We start from the raw sequence: 18,537 nt of genomic DNA, 5'->3' as shown, positions 1-18,537 counted from the left end.
AGAAGGAGAAGAGAAAGAAAAGGGGGCTGAAAATTTATTTGAAGAAATGATAGCTGAAAAATTTCAGAATCCAGAGAAGGCTGAAAATTTATTTGAAGAAATGATAGCTGAAAAATTCCAGAATCCGGAGAAGGAGAAGGAAACACATTCAGAGCCAGGAGGTACAGCAAGTTCCCAACAAAATCACCCTAGGAGGTCCACACCAAGACACATACTGATTAAAATGGCAAAAAGTAGTGATGAGAGAATTTTAAAAGCAGCAAGAGAAAAGAAAACAGTTACATACAAGTGAAACTCCATAAGACTATCAGCTGATTTTTCAGCAGAAATTTTGCAGGCCAGAGAAGTGCTGGAAGAAAACAACAACAACAACAACAACAAAACAAAACCCCCTGGAACCCTGCCATCAAGAATACTCTATCCAGCAAGGCTATCATCCAGAATAGAAGGAGAGATGAAGAGTTTCCCAGACAAAAGTTAAAGAAATTCATGACCACAAAATCAATTTTACAAGAAAGATTAAAGAAGATTCTTTGAGTGGAAAGGAAAGATTTTATATAGGAGTAAGAAAAATAGGAAGCATAAAAGCAGTAAAAATATCTATAAAAATCAGTCAAGGGATTCACAAAATAAGAGGATATAAGGTATGACATCATATACCTAAAATGTGGGGAGAAGGGGAGTAAAGAATGGGTTCAAACTTAAGCAAACATTAACTTATAATAGACATCTATATGCAGAAGATGTTATATATAAATCTAATGGTAACCATATATAAAAAACCAATAATAGATAATGCAAAGAATAAAGAGAAAGGAATCTAAATCTATCATTAAATAAACCAGCAAACTGTGAGACGAGAGAGCAAGAGAAGAACAGAGAAAAACTACCAAAACAACCACAGAACAAGTAACAAAATGCTAATAAATATATACCTATCAGAAATTACTTTTAATGTAAATGGACTAAACACTCCAATCAAAAGACACAGGGTGACAGAATAGATAAAAAAGCAAGACCCATTTATATGCTGCCAACAAGAGATACTTTAAACTTCAAGACACCTGCAGATTGATCATAAAGGGATGGAAAGGCATTTTTTATGCAAATGGAAGTGAAAAGAAAGTCATGCTAGCAATGCTTTTATCACAAAAAATAAACTTTAAAACAAAAACTGTAACAAGAGACAAAAAAAGATAATATATACTCAAGGGAATGATTCAACAAGAAGATATAACAACTGTAAATATTTATACATCCAACATGGGAGCACTCACATACATGAAAAAGGTAATAACAAATGTAAAAAAAGTAACTGACAGTAATATAATGGTAGGGGACTTTAACATCCCACTTACATCAATGGACAGATCATCTAAACAGAATCAACAAGGACACTGTGGCTTTGAATGATACATTGGATCAGATGGATCTAAGAACATTCCATCCTAAAACAGCAGAATATAATTCTTTTCAAGTGCACAAGGAACATTCTCTGGAATAGGTCACATATTAGGTCACAAAACAAGCCTCAATAAATTAAAAAAAAAAATCAGTCATACCATGTGTCTTCTGATCATGACACTATGAAACTAGAAATCAACTATAAGAAAAAAATCTAAAAAGAACACGCATACATAAAGGTTAAGTAACATACTACTAAACAATGAATGGGTCGACCAAGAAACCAAAGAGGAAATCAAGAGCTATATGGAGAGAAATGAAAATGAAAACACAAGGGTTTCAAATCTTTGGGATGCAGCAAAAACTATTCTAAGAGGGAAGTCTATAGCCACACAGGTCTACTTTAAGAAGCAAAAATCTCAAATGACCCAACCTTACACCTGAAGAAGCTAGAAAAAGGACAAAGAAAACCCAAACCAGTAGAAAGAAATAAGATCAGAGCAGAAATAACATAGAAATTAAAAATAATAAAACAGATCGATGAAACCAGGAGCTGCTTCTTTGAAAAGATCAATGAAATTGATAAGAACTTCTAGCTAGACTCACATAAAAGAGAAGACTCAAACAAAATCAGAAAAAAAAAAGAGGCAAAATAACAACAGACACCACAGAAATGGAAAGGATTATAAGAGAATATTATGAAAACATATAACCTACCAAAACTGAATCAGGAATAAATAGAAAATTTGAACAGACTGATTACCAGCAATGAAATTGAATCAATAATCAAAAAATTCCCAAGAAACAAAGCCCAGGAACAGAAAACTTCACAGGTAAATTTTATCAAACTTTCAAAGAAGATTTAATACCCATTCTTCTCAAGTTATTCCAAAAAATAGAAGAGGAAGGAAAGCTTCTAAATTCATTCTATGAGGTCAGCATTATCCTTACTCCAAAACCAGATAAAGACACATCGAAAAAAGAGAACTACAGGCCAGTATCTCTGATGAACATAGATACAAAAATCCTCAGCAAAACAGTATCAAACCAAATCCAACAATACATTTAAAAAATCACTCACCATGATCAAGTGGGATTTGTTCCTGGGATACAAATGTGGTTCAATATTCACAAATCAATCAACATGATATATCACATCAACAAGAGAAAGGATAAGAACCATATGATAATTTTAATAGATGCAGAAAAAAAAATCTGACAAACTACAACATCTGTGCATGATAAAAACTCTCAACAAATTTGGTTTAGAGGGAACATACCTCAACATAATAAAGGCCATAACTGAAAAAAACCCACAACTAACATCATCCTCACTAGTGAAAACAGAGCTTTCCTCCTAGGATCAGAAATAAGGCATATATGTCCATTCTCATCACTTTTATTCAACATAGTACTGGCAATCCTAGCCATGGCAATCAGAGAAGAAAAAAGGAATAAAAAGCATCCAAATTGGTAAATAGCAAAACTTTCACTATTTGCAGGTGATCTGATTCTCTATACAGAAAACCCAAAGACTCCACCAAAAAAAACTACTAGAACAGATAAATGAATTCAGTAAGGTTGCAGAACATAAAATAAATATAAAGAAATCTGTTACATCTCTATACACTAATAATGAACCAGCAGAATGAGAAATTAAGAAAGCAATCCCATTTATAATCGCACAAAAAATAATCTAGGAATAAACTTAACCAAGGAGATGAAAGACCTATAATTTGAGATCACAAAATACTGATGAAAGAAATTGAAGATGACACAAATGAATGGAAGGGTATCCCATGCTCATGTATTGGCATAACCAATATAGTTAAAGCATCCAAGCCACCCAAAGAAATTTAGAAATTTAATGCAGTTCCTATCAAAATATCAATATCGTTTTTCACAGAATTAGAACAGACAATCCTTAACTTTGTATGGAACCACAAAGGACCCTGAATAGGCAAAGAAATCTTTAAAAAGATGAACAAACTGGAGTCATCACAATCTCAGATTTCAAGATATACTACAAAGCTATAGAAAGCAAAACAGTATGGTAGTGGCACAAACTAGACATAGATCAATTAAAAAAAATCCAGAAATAAATCTAGAAAATAAATAAATCTAAAAAATCCAGAAATAAACTAATAATTATATGGTCAATTAATCTTTGACAAGGAAGCAAAAATATGCAAGGGGGAAAGTGTATTTAACAAATGGTATTGAGAAAACCAGATAACTACATGCAAAAGAATGAAACTGGACCACTTATACTACACACAGAAATAAACTCAAAATAGTATGAGGACATCGGCCACAGCAACATCTTTAAAGACATGTCTCCAAAGGCAAAAGAAACAAAAGCAAAAATGAACTTTTGGGACTTCATCAAGATCAAAAGCTTCTGCACAGCAAAGGAAACAGTCAACAAAACAAAGAGGCAACCCATGGAATGGAAGAAGATATTCGCAAATGACACTACAGACAAAGGGCTGATATCCAAGATCTATAAAGAACTCCTCAAACTCAACACACACAAAACAGATAATCACGTCAAAAAACGGGCAGAAGACACGAACAGACACTTTTCCAAAGAAGACATACAAATGACTAACAGACACATGAAAAAATGTTCATCATCATTAGCCATCAGGCAGATTCAAATCAAAACCACATGGAGATACAAGCTTACACCAGTTAGAATGGCCAAAATTAACAAGATAGTAAACAACAAGTGTTGAAGAGGTTATGGAGAAAGGGGAACTCTCTTACATTGTTGGTGAGAATGCAAGTTAGTGCAGCCACTTGGAAAAGTGTGGAGATTCCTTAAGCAATTAAAAATACAGCTACCCAAGACCCTGCAATTGCACTATTGGGTATTTACCCCAAAGATACAGATGTAGAGAAAAGAAGGGCCATCTGTACCCCAATATTCATAGCAGCAGTGGCCACAGTCGCTGAACTGTGGAAAGAGCCAAGATGCCCTTCAACAGACGAATAGATTAAGAAGATATGGTCCATATATACAATGGAATATTATGTCTCCATCAGAAAAAACAAATGCCCAACTTTTGTATCAACATGGACGGGACTAGAGGAGATTATGCTGAGTGAAATAAGTCAAGCAGAGAGAGTCAATTATCGTATGGTTTCACTTACTTGTGGGGCATAAGGAATAACACAGAGGACATTGGGAGAAGGAGGGGAGAAGTGAGTTGGGGGAAATTGGAGAGGGAGATGAACCATGAGAGACTGTGGACTCTGAGAAACAAACTGAGGGCTATGGAGGGGAGGGGGGATGGTGGGTTGGGTGAGCCTGGTGGTGGGTATTAAGGAGGGCACGTATTGCATGGAGCACTGGGTGTGGTGCATAAACAATGAATCTTGGAACACTGAAAAAATAAAGTTAAAGACATAAACTTGAGACTTGAAACAGTAAAAACTCTGGAAGAAAGAACAGGTAGCAATTTCTCTGACATTGGCTCTAGCAACATTTTTCTAGTTATGTCTCCTGAGGCAAGGGAAATAAAAGCAAAAATAAACTATTGGGACTACATCAAAATTAAAAGCTTCTGCATAACAAAGGAAACAACAAAACCAAAATGCAGCCTATTGAATGGGATAAAATATTTGTAAATGACATAACTGATAAAGGGTTAGTATCCAAAATATATAAAGAACTCACAAAGGTCAACACCAAAAAAAAAAAAAAAATCTAAATAATCCAATTAAAAAATGGGCAGAAGAATGAACAGTTCTCCTAAGAAGACATACTGACACATGAAAAGATTCTCAACATCTTTCATCATTAGGGAAATGCAAACCAAAACCACACTGAAATGCCACCTCACACCCATCAGAATCCAGAGAGAAGGTTGGTGGGGGGAATGGGTGAAATGGTGAAGGGGAATAAGAGTACATGAAAATGATGTAATATACAAAATTGTTGAATCCCTGTATTGTACTAATCCCTATACTGAAACTAGTAAAATACTTTATGTTAATTTAAAAAATACTGGAGATGGGGAGGTAGGTGACAGTGTAAACAAGGTTCGTCACAAACTAGTAATTTTTAAAGCTGGGTATTGGGTATATATATGAGTTCATTATAAGATTCTATGGAATTTTCTGTTTGGAATTCTCAGTAACAAAAAACATTTTAACAAGATCATTAAAAAATGATGCAGAGAGGGGAGAGGGTAGTATAGAAGGAAGTAATACTTTTTGAGCACCTACATGTCAAGTTTTATGCTGGCATTTTTTTTAATAGTGTAATTTTTTTTCAGTGTTCCAAGTTCATTGTTTATGCACCACACCCAGTGCTCCATGCAATACGTGCCCTCCTTAATACCCACCACCAGGCTCACCCAACCCACCATCCCCCCTCCCCTCCAAAACCTTCAGTTTGTTTCTCAGAGTCCACAGTCTCTCATGGTTCATCTCCCCCTTCGATTTCCCCCAACTCACTTCTCCCCTCCTTCTCCCAATGTCCTCTGTGTTATTCCTTATGCCCCACAAGTAAGTGAAACCATACGATAATTGACTCTCTCTGCTTGACTTATTTCACTCAGCATAATCTCCTCCAGTCCCGTCCATGTTGATACAAAAGTTGGGTATTTGTTCTTTCTGATGGAGACATAATATTCCATTGTATATATGGACCATATCTTCTTAATCTATTCGTCTGTTGAAGGGCATCTTGGCTCTTTCCACAGTTCGGCAACTATGGCCATTGCTGCTATGAACATTGGGGTACAAATGGTCCTTCTTTTCACTACCTGAGGATTTTTATTACCAAATCATAGGTTAGGAAACTAAGGTTCAGAGAATTAAGAGGATATACTACAAGTCCCATGGATGCCATGGTTGTAGAAATTGTACCAGTGTCCTTTTCAAGATCCCATCTTCTTCCTTCCCTTGCTAACTCTCTAGGAGACATTCTAATGAACAAAAGGAAATGAAAGCAGAGGTCTGGAATATCTAGTGGCCATCATCTACAGCTGGTTAGGTTTCTCAATCTAATATCTACCTACCAAGGTGTGACATGCAAAGTAGCCACATTTGTGGAGAAACTGACCCATCTACCATGTTTATTTAAGATTTCAACCCATTTCTTTCAAATACTGATGGGTAAAGCATCTTAAAATGCACAAATAAATAGATTTTTAACAAGAGAATGATTTAAAGAACATCAGTTGATCATTGTACCAATTAGAGATGTTTTTCTAAAATGTTCAAAGAATGTTTATAAAAATTGACCACACACTAGGCATAAATTACATCTTAGAACATGTCAGAGCACTAATATCAACTACTCTCTCAGTGTACTAGTATCTTATCCATACTTCTATATCTTATTACTTTAGTACTTATTATTTAGTACTTACTAATATCTTATTATGTTTTAGAGCACCATGCAATTAAGATGGAAAGGACAATAGAACAGGGAGTGTGGACACAGACCTTCAGACATATGGAAACTTAGTATGACAAAGATCGCATTGTACCTCCATGGGGAAAGGTGGGACTAGTCAATTAATCATGCAGGACATTTATCCATATGGTAGAAAATTTTAATTGGATTGCTAGCTAGTATGAAAACACAAAAATCAATTCCAGATAGGTCTAAGGTTTAAATATAAAAGGCAAAAACTTTAGCAGTTTTAGAAGAAAATACAGGAGGATATCATATGATCTTAGGATGAAGATTTCTTTAAAAGATTTTAAAAGCAACACTCAATTGATAAATTCAAATACATTAAACTTAAGAATTTCTATTCATTAGAAGACTAGGAAGAACATTGCAAAGTCAAGTTACAATGTACAAGAAGGTGTCTGCAACATATGTAACTGGCAAAGGAATGGTATCTAGAATACATTAAAAAAAAAATCTACAAATAAATAAGAAGACCATCAGCCCAATAGGAAAATAGGAAAAAAGTGTCAACAGGCCTACAGAAGGAAAGATATGAATGGTGAATAAACATACTAAAAGGGGATCAACACTTAGTATTTTATACCTACTAAATTGATGAAAATTAAGAATTTCCTCTGTGCTAAGTATTGGTGAGAAGGAGGATCAATACTCCCCTTAGAAATGGTTGGGAAGGGTGTAAATTGGTATAACAACCTGGAAAATCCATTTGGCATTTTTCTTATAAATTTGCCTTCTCTACATAATTTGCATTTCCCTTCCCTTAAGTATCTCCTAGACAAATTCTTAGACATAGTCATAGAAGAGATTAGTAAAAATATTTATAGCAATAGTGTTTATAAGTGCAAAAAATTTAGAACCCTATATGAATAAAAAATGTGCACAAGGGACCTTTATTTTTAGTCATTTAGTTGAGATAGAAAGCACAGATAACAAATAGCTAGAGAGAGGGCATCGAGTTTCAGGACAGTTTCTCGGTATGTTATAGTTATTTCATATTTGAGACCAGAGGATCTGTCAGACAGGGCTTGCTATCCTCCAGGCTGCTTTGTATGTAAGAGGCTACTAAATAACGGTGTTTTACATTGAAATGAGTTCCAAGCCTCTAGATTCGAAGATATGAAACAGATTGAAAAGCTCCAGTAACTTCTGAATCACCTACAAATGTTAGGTGATTCAGACTACTAACTGTCTATGTTGTATCACAAGCTGACTTTTCATCCAGTCTCTAAGTCTCTGAAAAGGTGGCCCTCTGACCATATTTAACAAAGCATTGGAAAATGCGTTGCATATCAGTAGGGATGACCAATGAGGTAAAATGACTTACCTTGACTCTTTTTCATTTATGTCCACATTATCATAGATGATAGCTTCCTGAGACCTAAGTTCTGGGTTCAAGACAGGACCAAAATAGTCATTAGGTGTGGTTTATACAATCCCTCACTTTACAAATTATCCACAAAACCCAATTATCCAGGTGTATCCCCACAACTGCTTTATCAAAATCTTATCATAGAATGCAGATAGACTGGAAGGATCAAAGAACAAAAACAATCTCCATTTGAGAAGAAATTTAAATGAGAGATTAAAAAATAGTGGCATGCCCTAATATCTCAAACACAGACATATATTTATATCAACTTAATTTCATGCAGATTTTCAGAAAATATGCATTGCTGAAAGGACCATTTTTAGAGTAGGTTCCCATCATCCTGGAGCTGGACAAAGATATTCTACTTCTAGAATAGTAAGAGGGCTTTTCCTAATTCCTGGGAAAAAGACAGTTTAAGTAGAATATTCATGTAGATTTTTCTTCCATTTTTTTTTTCTTTCAAACCATAGGCAACTGCTCTTCTATAATAATCTTGCATAAAATTGAATTTTAGTGCATAATCACAATTAGACATTTTCAGTTTAGGATATTCACATTCCTGGGGCTCGACAGAGAATTCCATAATTTTTTTTAAACAGGTGGGGGTGGGGCAGAGGGTGAGGGAGAGAGAGAGAGGTTAAGCAGGATCCATGTCCAATTGTGGAGCCCAAAACAAGGCTCTATCTCACAACCCTGAGATCATGATCTGAGCTGAAACCAAGAGTCAGACATTTAACTAAGCTACCCAGTGCCCCAGAATCCATAATGTTTATTTAAGTGATTCACCACTTGAGTCTGAGAAACTTCTTGCATAATAATTCATAATTCATATTTGATTATTCATAAATTTGGGTGGCAGTACAATGCACACCTGTTTTTTTTTATTATTAACACAAATGTATTATTAGCCCCAGGGGTACAGGTCTGTGAATCGCCAGGTTTACACACTTCACAGCACTCACCATAGCACATACCTTCCCCAATGTCCATAACCACACCATCCTCTCCCTACCCCTCCTCCCCCCAGCAACCCTCGTTTGTTTCGTGAGATTAAGAGTCCCTTATGGTTTGTCTCCCTCCCGATCCCATCTTGTTTCATTTTTCTTTTCCTACCCCCCAAGCCCCCCACGATGCCTCTCAACTTCCTCATATCAGGGAGATCATATGATGATTGTCTTTCTCTGATTGACTTATTTTTCTAAGCATAGTACCCTCTAGTTCCATCCATGTTGTTGCAAATGGCAAGATTTCATTTCTTTTGATGGCTGCATAGTATTCCATTGTATATATATACCATATCTTCTTTATCCATTCATCAGTTGATGGACATCTAGGTTCTTTCCATAGTTTGGCTATTGTGGACATTAATGCATACCTAAGTTGGCTTTTTAGATTTTTATTTGGACCAAGGGAATTTGGGGAGACCTGTGATTTTACCAGGTTTATTTATATAACCTTCATTTGTTTAGTACAGCCAACTCATATTTCTGAAATATAATATACATTTGAATTGCCTAATCAGAGAGAACTCAAAGTACCATCACGGCTAGAGCTCAAAAACAAAAACCGAGAAACAACTCAGCCCTCTTTTATTGACAGATTCAACTAACTGAACATGTATTGAGATCATACTGTATATCAGGCAATATGCTAATTTGTGAACTACTGTTTTCATATTGAAGCAAAGAATATTCCAATGACCCATCCTTGATGCAATTAGTATGTGTACTGCAACATGATCCTGCCCAGCTTATTATGTCTTAATTAGGGTGATTTGGCTGTCAATTCCTTCAAAAGGCTATGTGGTATACTGTAAAATGCACAAACTTTGTAATCAGAGAGATTTGGGTACAAATCTCAGATCACTAAAGTATGGATGTGGGTCTAAGCCTCCCTGAAAAGATTATACCTATTTTTCTGGGATTTTAAGAGGCCTGGTATACAGTAGTTATTTAAGAAACGTTACTTGTTATTCATCTTCTTCAAAGTAAGTAATAAGGTTGTGTAAAACATCTTTGATTTTTATGTATCAATTTTTCATTAAATGTAGAATGAAGGAAGAATGGCTCCTTCTCTCTCCTTGCCCCTGAATATGCCAATGCTGAGTAGTTTTGTACCAGCAATTAGTGGATGTCACTTACCTAAATCAGGCAGCGAAATTGAAAATGCACTGTAGATTGACAAAAGACACAAAAGGGTTACAGAAAAAAACCAGGTTCAGAGAGATTAGTTGATCCATCTCAAGTAACCTATTGATGACTAGGTTTCTTGATGCAGGTGTGTCTAGGCAAAGATGTGAAGTAAAACTTCCCTACAGCTTTGTTCTGATTAACCTTCCCCTCAATTCCAAACCACCATTTAAAAATGAGCTTATGTATCCCCAGGACCACCCATTATCTGCTTCCCTTTCCTAACTAGACAACCTCAGGCTCTGCCTTTGTCCATCCACAAGATCCTGTTTCTGCCTTCTAGCCTTTCCAGATGCCTACCAAATACAGTCATGCCTCGTTTTATTATACTTGGTTGTACCGCATTTCATACATAAACTGTGGTTTGTATAAATGGAAGGGTTATGACAACCCTACATCAAGCAAATCTATCAGCACTATTTTTCCAACAGCATTTTCTTACTTTGTGTCTCTGTTATGTTTTGGTAATTCTCACAATATTTCAAACATTTTCACTTTTATTATATTTGTTGTGGTGATCTGTGATCAGTGATTATGACTCACTAGATTACTTTTTTAATTAAGGTATGTACATTTTTTAGACATTGTTCTCACTTAATAGACCACACTATAGTGTAAATACAACTTTTCTATGAATTGGGAAATTAAAAAATCTGATTCAGTTGATTGTAACATCTGCTTTGCTGTAGTGGTCTAGAACCCAACCCACGATATCTTGAGGTGCATCTGGATATCCCCTGTGGGATAAATATGGTGAAAGAGAACTACCCTCTGCAGACACAGGACCCTGTCTTTGTATATGGTTAAGCCAAAAGAATATCTTGAGAGCAGAGTTCCAAGACAGGGAGAAATGGAAGATAGCAGATTGCTAAGTGGGAGAGGACATTTGGCCCAAGTAGACTGGTTACACAGTTAAGGAGATGGAAGGAAGTATGGTGTGGTAGAAAAAAATTCGTGTATTTTAAGCAATTAATTTAAGTTTAGCACTACAGGTATTAAGGGGACATTGACCATGGTCCAGGCCCATGTGTTGTGTATACAAAATGATCAGACCAAGTTTCTACCCTGAAGTAGCTTAGTGTTTAATAAGGGAGACCTAAAGTAAATTAGTACAACACTGTGATAAGAACACAATACGGGATTGTCCAAAGAAACAGCACTTTTGGGAAAAACCAGCTAACCTTTATGCAAGCCTTGGTTTCTTCATTTTTAAAGTGCATACCAGCTCTATCTCACAGGGTGAATATTAGAGCTGGGTGAGGTGTACATAAGTGGATATGCCTGGCCAAGGAGCTGAGGGTGCTCACTGGTCCTGATGTCGGTAACTATATGACCAGACTGGGTGCTGTCAGAATAGAGGAGAAGCAGCACCTGGTCCCTGGAGTTAGAGAGCTGAATCCGACTCTCAGTTCTGCCACTTACCCTGTGCAAGTCACATAACTTTTCAAAGCCTTCATTTTTCATCTGTGAAATGGAGAGAAGAGTTTCTATCTCATGGGGTCATTGTGAAGATTGGACAGAGAACCCATGTGAAGCACTTCACCCTCCTTGTTCTCAAGGCCTAGTTAGCACATATCCTTGGCCTCTCCACTCAAGGGCTCCTTGATCAATGGAGCCTTTCTTAACACTGTTTCAGTTGGGCCAGGGTGGTTGTAGCTCCTATTTAAACCTAGAAATTCAGGCTACAAAAAATCTAGAATATTTCCTTCCTTTAGGTCATTTGTTCATTCAATAGCCATTTATTGAGTACCTATCATGTCCCAGGCATGGTTCTTCATGTTGGAGATCTAGCAATGGACCAAACAGTCAATATCCCTGCCCTTATGGATTCCGGTAGGGTGAAGCAGACAAAACAAGGAAATTTACGTTGGGTCATGCGAGGAGATAAATACAATTGAAAAAAGTAGAACAAGATAAGGGGGCAGGAGAGCTGCAGTTGGAGGTTGGTTTGCCATTTTTCAGAATATGGTCAGGGAAGGCTTTACTGGTAAGTTGACTTGAGCAGAATCCTGAAGGGAGTAGGGGAGTGAGCCACATGGTTATCTGAGTAAGAGTGTTCTGGGAAAGCAAAGGCAGAGACCTTAAGGCAGAGGTGTGCTTGGTCCTTAAAAGAAAAGCAAGGAAGTCAGTGCATCTGGAGGACAGGGAGTGAGATCAGGTTTAACAACTAACTCCTGTGTAAAATTTGTAGCGTAGCTAAGGCTGGTGGCATTTAATTCTTGACTTATTTATCCTAAATCAAGCCATTTAATGACTATCCTAATAGGCAGTGTGTGTGTCTGAGACAAAGAGAGGGTAGAGAGCCTTACTCTTTTTTTGTTTTGTTTCATTTTGGTTTTGGAAGAACCTTACTCTTTTTAAATGTCACATTCCCATGGTTACAACTTCCCTCTGAAGGCAAAGTAATCAACAGGAGTTGGTGTTCAAAAGAGGAGCCCTCAATCAAAAGGCTCAACAGAAGATAATGAAATTTCTTTCCTGTCTTGTTATAGCTACATGTTATTAAATGAAACAATTAAGGCAGAGAGGCAGAGTTTGCTAAAATTTATGGGAAAAAAATCTTAATAGACCTTCCTAAAGATGAAACATCTTTTTCTGCAGGTGGTAACTTGTCTTTTATAGAGGTGTGCAGGCACAGGTACTTGGTTTTTTAGGAAGTTTGCAGAGAAGCTTGTGTACTGGGTTGGACTAGATAATATGGATTTCTCTTGTTACCCTGAGGCTCTCTGACTTTCAGAAAAAGAGTTTCTCAGAGTATTAATAGATATTGTAAGACATGCTCTAGATGTTAGGGAGATACACAGGAGAAACAGGAGATCCAGGTTTGGGTAGGGAGGTTCAGGGAAGGTGTCCCAGAAGGGATACTATTTGGCCATATTTTAAGGGAAGACTACAACTTTCTAGTCTAATCAAAGGAGGTTGGAGGAGGGCAGGTGCATTTAAGACCAAAGGAATGTCCTGGTGGAAGGCAAGAGGCATACAATATGATGGCAGGTAGAGCGTGGAAATCTGAGTGAGAGATAAAACTGCACAGATAAGAAGGGAGCTGCCAAAAAGTATTTACTTGCCATGGGAAGGTACTGGATATTTGTCCTAAGGTTTTAAGGATTCACTGAATAGTTCTAAGAAAAAGGAAATCAGATTTGCATTTAAAAATATTAGCATTCTCACCTAGATCAATTTTTTAAAGATTTATTTATTTATTTCAGAGAGAGTGTGAGTGGGTGGAGGCAGAGGGAGAGAGAGTCCCTTTGGGGGACTCCATGCAGACTCCATGGTAAGTGCAGAACCCAATGTGGGCCTTGATTCCATGACCCCAAGATCATGATCTGAGCTGATACCAAGAGCCGGACACTTAACTGACTACACCATCCAGGTGCTCCTCACTTGGATCAAATTTCTAAGGGACCACAGACATCATAATTTTTTGTCAGAAGCATCTAACCTGTTAGGCCCAGAGAATGCCTTTGTGCATAGTTCTTATTGACCACTGCAGCTCTATTTCCATGGTCAGGACTATAATTTATGAACCTCATGTTCTTTTGGCTCTCTTGGTAGATCTAGATCCAGCAGACAGTTGGACTTAAAATCATGTAACTTTGAGGTTTTATAATTGACAAGAACTTCAGGGTAGAGTAACAGTCCCATGCCAGTATGCCTGATGACACTGGGGAAATTATTTTATCATCCCCTGCCTCATAAAACAGATCTATCCATTTCTACATATTAGAGAAGTACCTCTGAGTCTCCCTTGTATGCAAGAGGAAATGTGGGCTGGATCATGATTTGCCCCTGACTGCACAATGAAAAATGGCAGAGCTGAAACTAGAACCCAGAATTCAGGCTTCCCATCTCTACTGCTAGTAAATCTGCAGCCTTCTCAAATGTTGGTAATTAGCTGGGGAGATCTGGGAGGGTCCTCTCCAGGTCTAAGACCTTGAGATACATGAACCACTTGGCTGGAAAGTTCATCTCCCCTCTATACACACTGCCTCACTCCAGAGAGGCCAATTAGAATACAAAGTGTAGACAATGAAAACCACTGGAAGGGATGCCTGGGTGGCTCAGTTGGTTAAGCGGCTGCCTTCGGCTCAGGTCATGATCCCAGCATCCTGCGATCGAGTCCCACATCGGCTCCTTGCTCCGCAGGGAGCCGCTTCTCCCTCTGCCTCTGTCTGCCTGTGCTCACTCTCTCTCTCTCTCTCTCTCTCTCTCTCCTTCTCTCTCTCTCTGACAAATAAATAAATAAAATCTTTAAAAAAAAAAAAAAGAAAAGAAAACCACTGGAACTTGTTGGGCTAAGAAGGCATAAAAGGATACAATTAATAATAGTTAGTGCTACCAGGAATATATGCCAAAGGTGATAGGAAAAATTTACTGTCTAGACTTTGCCTAAGACTTTCCTTCTATCCTTGTTTACAACCACTTATTAATCAATTTTTTTTTTTTTTTTTTTTTTTGTGAAAGGATGTGGTCACTGTCTTATTAGTATGGTTCACTCACAAATAGGAAAGAAGGAGGCAGGTGTTAACTAGGGCCTTTGGTTTTAGTTTCAGATACCCTCTGCTCTGTTTCTGAGAACAGGATATAAAACTACCAGGTTAGCACAGCTAGGTCTCCCCTGGAAAAAAAAAGTCAAAAGGACTTTTTACCTTACGTTTTCTTTCAACTTGTTTTTCTTCATTTTAAATCTATCCTTTTCCTTCTTGAAGAATTTCCGCAGTCTTTTCAGTGCTTCTTTTCCATCTAAACTAAGAGGAATCAGAGGATATAAATAACATGACATTTCAGAGAGTCCTGGAGATGGAAGAAGCTCATCCCAGAACACACCTCACTCCAGGAAGAGACAGGAAATGCCTTATCAACATCCAGGCTCTTCTTCTTTGTTTAGGTACCAATATGAAATGACACATACCAGCCAGCTTTGAAGGGAATTATACTTCAGTACAAACTTTCATCTACCCCAAATGGTCTCTATTTTGAGGATACAAAGCAAGGTCTTCCCTTTAGAGAAGATGAGTTAGGGAAGCATAGTTTATAAACTATACTGGAAATATGTTTTGAAATTCCTAGCTCCTGAAATCTACGTCATTGACCTTTAATTTATTGAATGATGTCACAACAATGGTGGTATATTTACTGCCCAGTTAAGTATTAAAATTCTTCCAGATATGCTCTCAGGGTTTTTCAAGGGTAGGGAGAGGGAATGATACACCCACAGCATCCCACCCAGTATGGATCCCTACTCTTCCCTTTAACCCTCATCTTTCTTGCTTTTGACCATTGCTCTCTCATTTTCCACAAAGTGCCCCCACTAACTAAAATTGATGAATAATGCCCATTTGAACAAGTATTCCTGATAACATGGAATTCCTAGATATTAAATTAAGCCCAAATCCTGGAGACAGTCTTATTGACTTGCAAAGACACAAGTTAAGTCATAACCATTAATTTCTTCCTAGAACTGCTATGATAGAACTGAAGCAAGTTTTACTGATGTTTACTTCACCTTTCTCACTCATGTCCTAACACTATATGAAAGCCTTGTACTTTGAGAAGTGGACATTTTCTCAAAAGAGGAAGCAATATAATTAAAAATTATAGCATATGATTATATATAATCACAAGTCTCTTATTCATCACAATATAGTATTAAAATATCTTATCTTTCCTCTTGATGCAAATCCTCCCTAAGGATGATAGGGTCAAGGAAGGGGGTTTGTTTCTTCAACTCTGGTTTTCTTACACAAACAGGGAAATACCATTAGCTACAAAGCTGAGAAAGACAGAAACTCACTCTATTTTTGGGTAGTTGCTCTTTGTTTTATAGACCTCTTCATACATTTCTTCATTATTTTCTTCTGAAATTAAAAAAATGATTTTCATTTATTATAATGACAATAGTTCAGATTCATATTTCATAAGAAATTACTGGATACCTACCAGGTGCTAGGTATGATGTCAAGCACATGTTTTTTGTTTTTTGTTTTTAATAAGCATATGGTAAGAAATAATTAAACCTCTATAAAAGTATGTACAAAATGAAAATTCATATTTGCTTCCACCTGATTCCAAGTCTGATCTGATGTAGTAAAAGAAAGTGGGTTTATTAACACATTTTATCCTTCTACTCTCGTCCTTTGCATATTTCATATAGAACATTCAGAGTCTATTAAACATCACACACTGTGTTGAAGGTTGGGGCAATAATGGAGAAAAAGAAGGCATCTTGAATAATCTGTCCCCTAGCCCAACGCATGAGCTTAAAGTATATAGATACACTTTGAGGCTACCCGGCAATGGAGGATTTTCAAGTTTACAATGTGACTCACACATAGTGAGCTGAGGAGAGTCACTTAACTTCTCCATGCCTTAATTCCTTTCTAAAATGACGTACTGGATTTCATGATCTCTGAGGTTGTTTTACCATCTAAAATTCTGACATTCTAAGGAAGACAAAAGCAACCAGAGCGGCATTTGATTATCCCTCCTTTATTATTTCTTTATCCATTCACATTCAGTAGGTAGTTTTGGTGTGTCTCAGATGTGCCTAGCATTATGCTAAGGGCTAGAAAGTAGTAAGCATGAAGAAAGTAACAATCCAGGAGGGAAGATAGTTATTAATGGAAGAATCCCATACATACAAAATTATAACTGTAAAGTACTAAGAGGGAGGGCCTAGGTACTAGGAGACTGATGAGACTGTATACAAGGGCAGTATTCCCTGGGGCAATAACGAAGGAGTTGGGATCAGAGGAAACATTAAGAGTCACGTAGGCAAAGGGGCCCAGGGGAGGGAAGAAGGAGGAGCGCATGAGAACACCCTGTGGTGGAGCTTGGCAAGTCAGAGAAGCAAAAAGGAAGAAGGCATGAATGGATCTCGAGGGTGAAGACTGAGTATGGTGTGAAGAGTGCTCAATGGCAAGTAGAGGCAAACCACTCAAGGCTCTAGACCATGCAAAAGTTGATCTTAAAAGTATTGGGAAACCATGATTCTGTGTTAAGTAAGCAACGTTCCTGGAATTTAAGAAAGAAAACAGATGAACATATGGGAAGGGGAAAAGAAACAAAGGAGAGAGGGAAACAACCCATAAGTGACTCTTCATAATAGAGAACAAACTGAGGGTTGATTGAGGGAAGTGGGTATGGGAGGGGCTAGAAGGGTAATGGGGATTAAGGAGGGCATTTATTATAATGAGCACTGGGTGTTGGATGTAAGTGATGAACCACTGAATCATACCTCTGAAACCAATATTACACTCTATATTAGCTAACCAAATTTAAATTAAAAAAATAAACATTCCTATAATCAGACCTGCACTGTGAAGCAGTCAGGAAGGAGGACATTTCACAGTGAAGTTGATTTATTGCCACAAGAGCCCCATTATTAGCGTCTTCACCTTCATGATTCTAAGTGCATTTGTTAACACATACCTTGGACCACTTCTCCTACCCAGCTTATCATCGCCCCGCCCGACTGGCATTATTGAAAGTATATATAGATAAGAGACACCTTACACTAATCAGCCGCAGAAGCACTCAGCAATTCCTACTGACAGTTCCAAATGTCTTCTTATACTTACCATTATCAGAAGCAAATGAGTTAGAAAGGTCTGACTGTGGTCTGCAAGGAGAAAGAATGCAAAGACCATTAACCTGTTGTGTCCTACCTTCAGTCTTGCCACAGTCATCTCTAGTCTCACCACACTTACCCTGCTCTCCCGGGGTACTCAACGTCATCATATGTCTCCTCTGAGTTGGAGTGAGGCTTACAGGCCCCCTCACCTGGCATTTCTGTAGTGACTCCCAAGGCCTCCACATAGCCACCTGTAAAGAAAATAGAGAAAGTCCCGAAGAGTAGCTCAACAACTGCTACCATAAATGCATTCGCATATGCCATGGCGGTGGAGGCGAGAATAGGAAAAGCAGATTTCATACGCTGAAACTGGGTTATGATCTTGGTATGTACGCTTCTTTGGTACACCGCTTCACCTTGCAGAGACTCAGTTATGGTTCTCTGAAGTTGGGACAATAATAACACCAACTCTTACAGGACTGTGGCAAGGATGAATATGTATTTATGAAGAGTGCTAGCCTAGTGACCAGTAATTTTTTAAAATTATTTTTATTAACATATAATG

At 37.4% G+C, this 18,537-nt stretch overlaps 1 protein-coding gene across 4 annotated transcripts in view; it reads right to left on the bottom strand.

Moving 5' to 3' along the window:
• The window catches only part of FYB2 (FYN binding protein 2), a gene marked incomplete at its 5' end in the record, with an annotated part of 126,743 nt that overhangs the window by 16,188 nt on the left and 92,018 nt on the right, over positions 1-18,537 (bottom strand). For 3 of the 4 annotated variants that reach the window (XM_080800485.1, XM_080800484.1, XM_080800486.1), the window contains 6 exons: positions 8,163-8,223; positions 10,349-10,377; positions 15,049-15,147; positions 16,194-16,257; positions 17,980-18,020; positions 18,109-18,223. In XM_080800485.1, coding sequence (XP_080656611.1) covers positions 8,163-8,223; positions 10,349-10,377; positions 15,049-15,147; positions 16,194-16,257; positions 17,980-18,020; positions 18,109-18,223 — 409 coding nt within the window. The remainder of the gene's footprint in view (positions 1-8,162; positions 8,224-10,348; positions 10,378-15,048; positions 15,148-16,193; positions 16,258-17,979; positions 18,021-18,108; positions 18,224-18,537) is intronic. The other variant, XR_013966651.1, reaches the window with a different exon arrangement.

This window comes from Martes martes, assembly GCF_963455335.1.
Source record: "Martes martes genome assembly, chromosome: 4".
NCBI lineage: Eukaryota > Metazoa > Chordata > Mammalia > Carnivora > Mustelidae > Martes > Martes martes.
The sequence above is the reverse complement of the archived record's forward strand: the minus strand, read 5'-3'. Positions and strand labels throughout refer to the sequence as shown.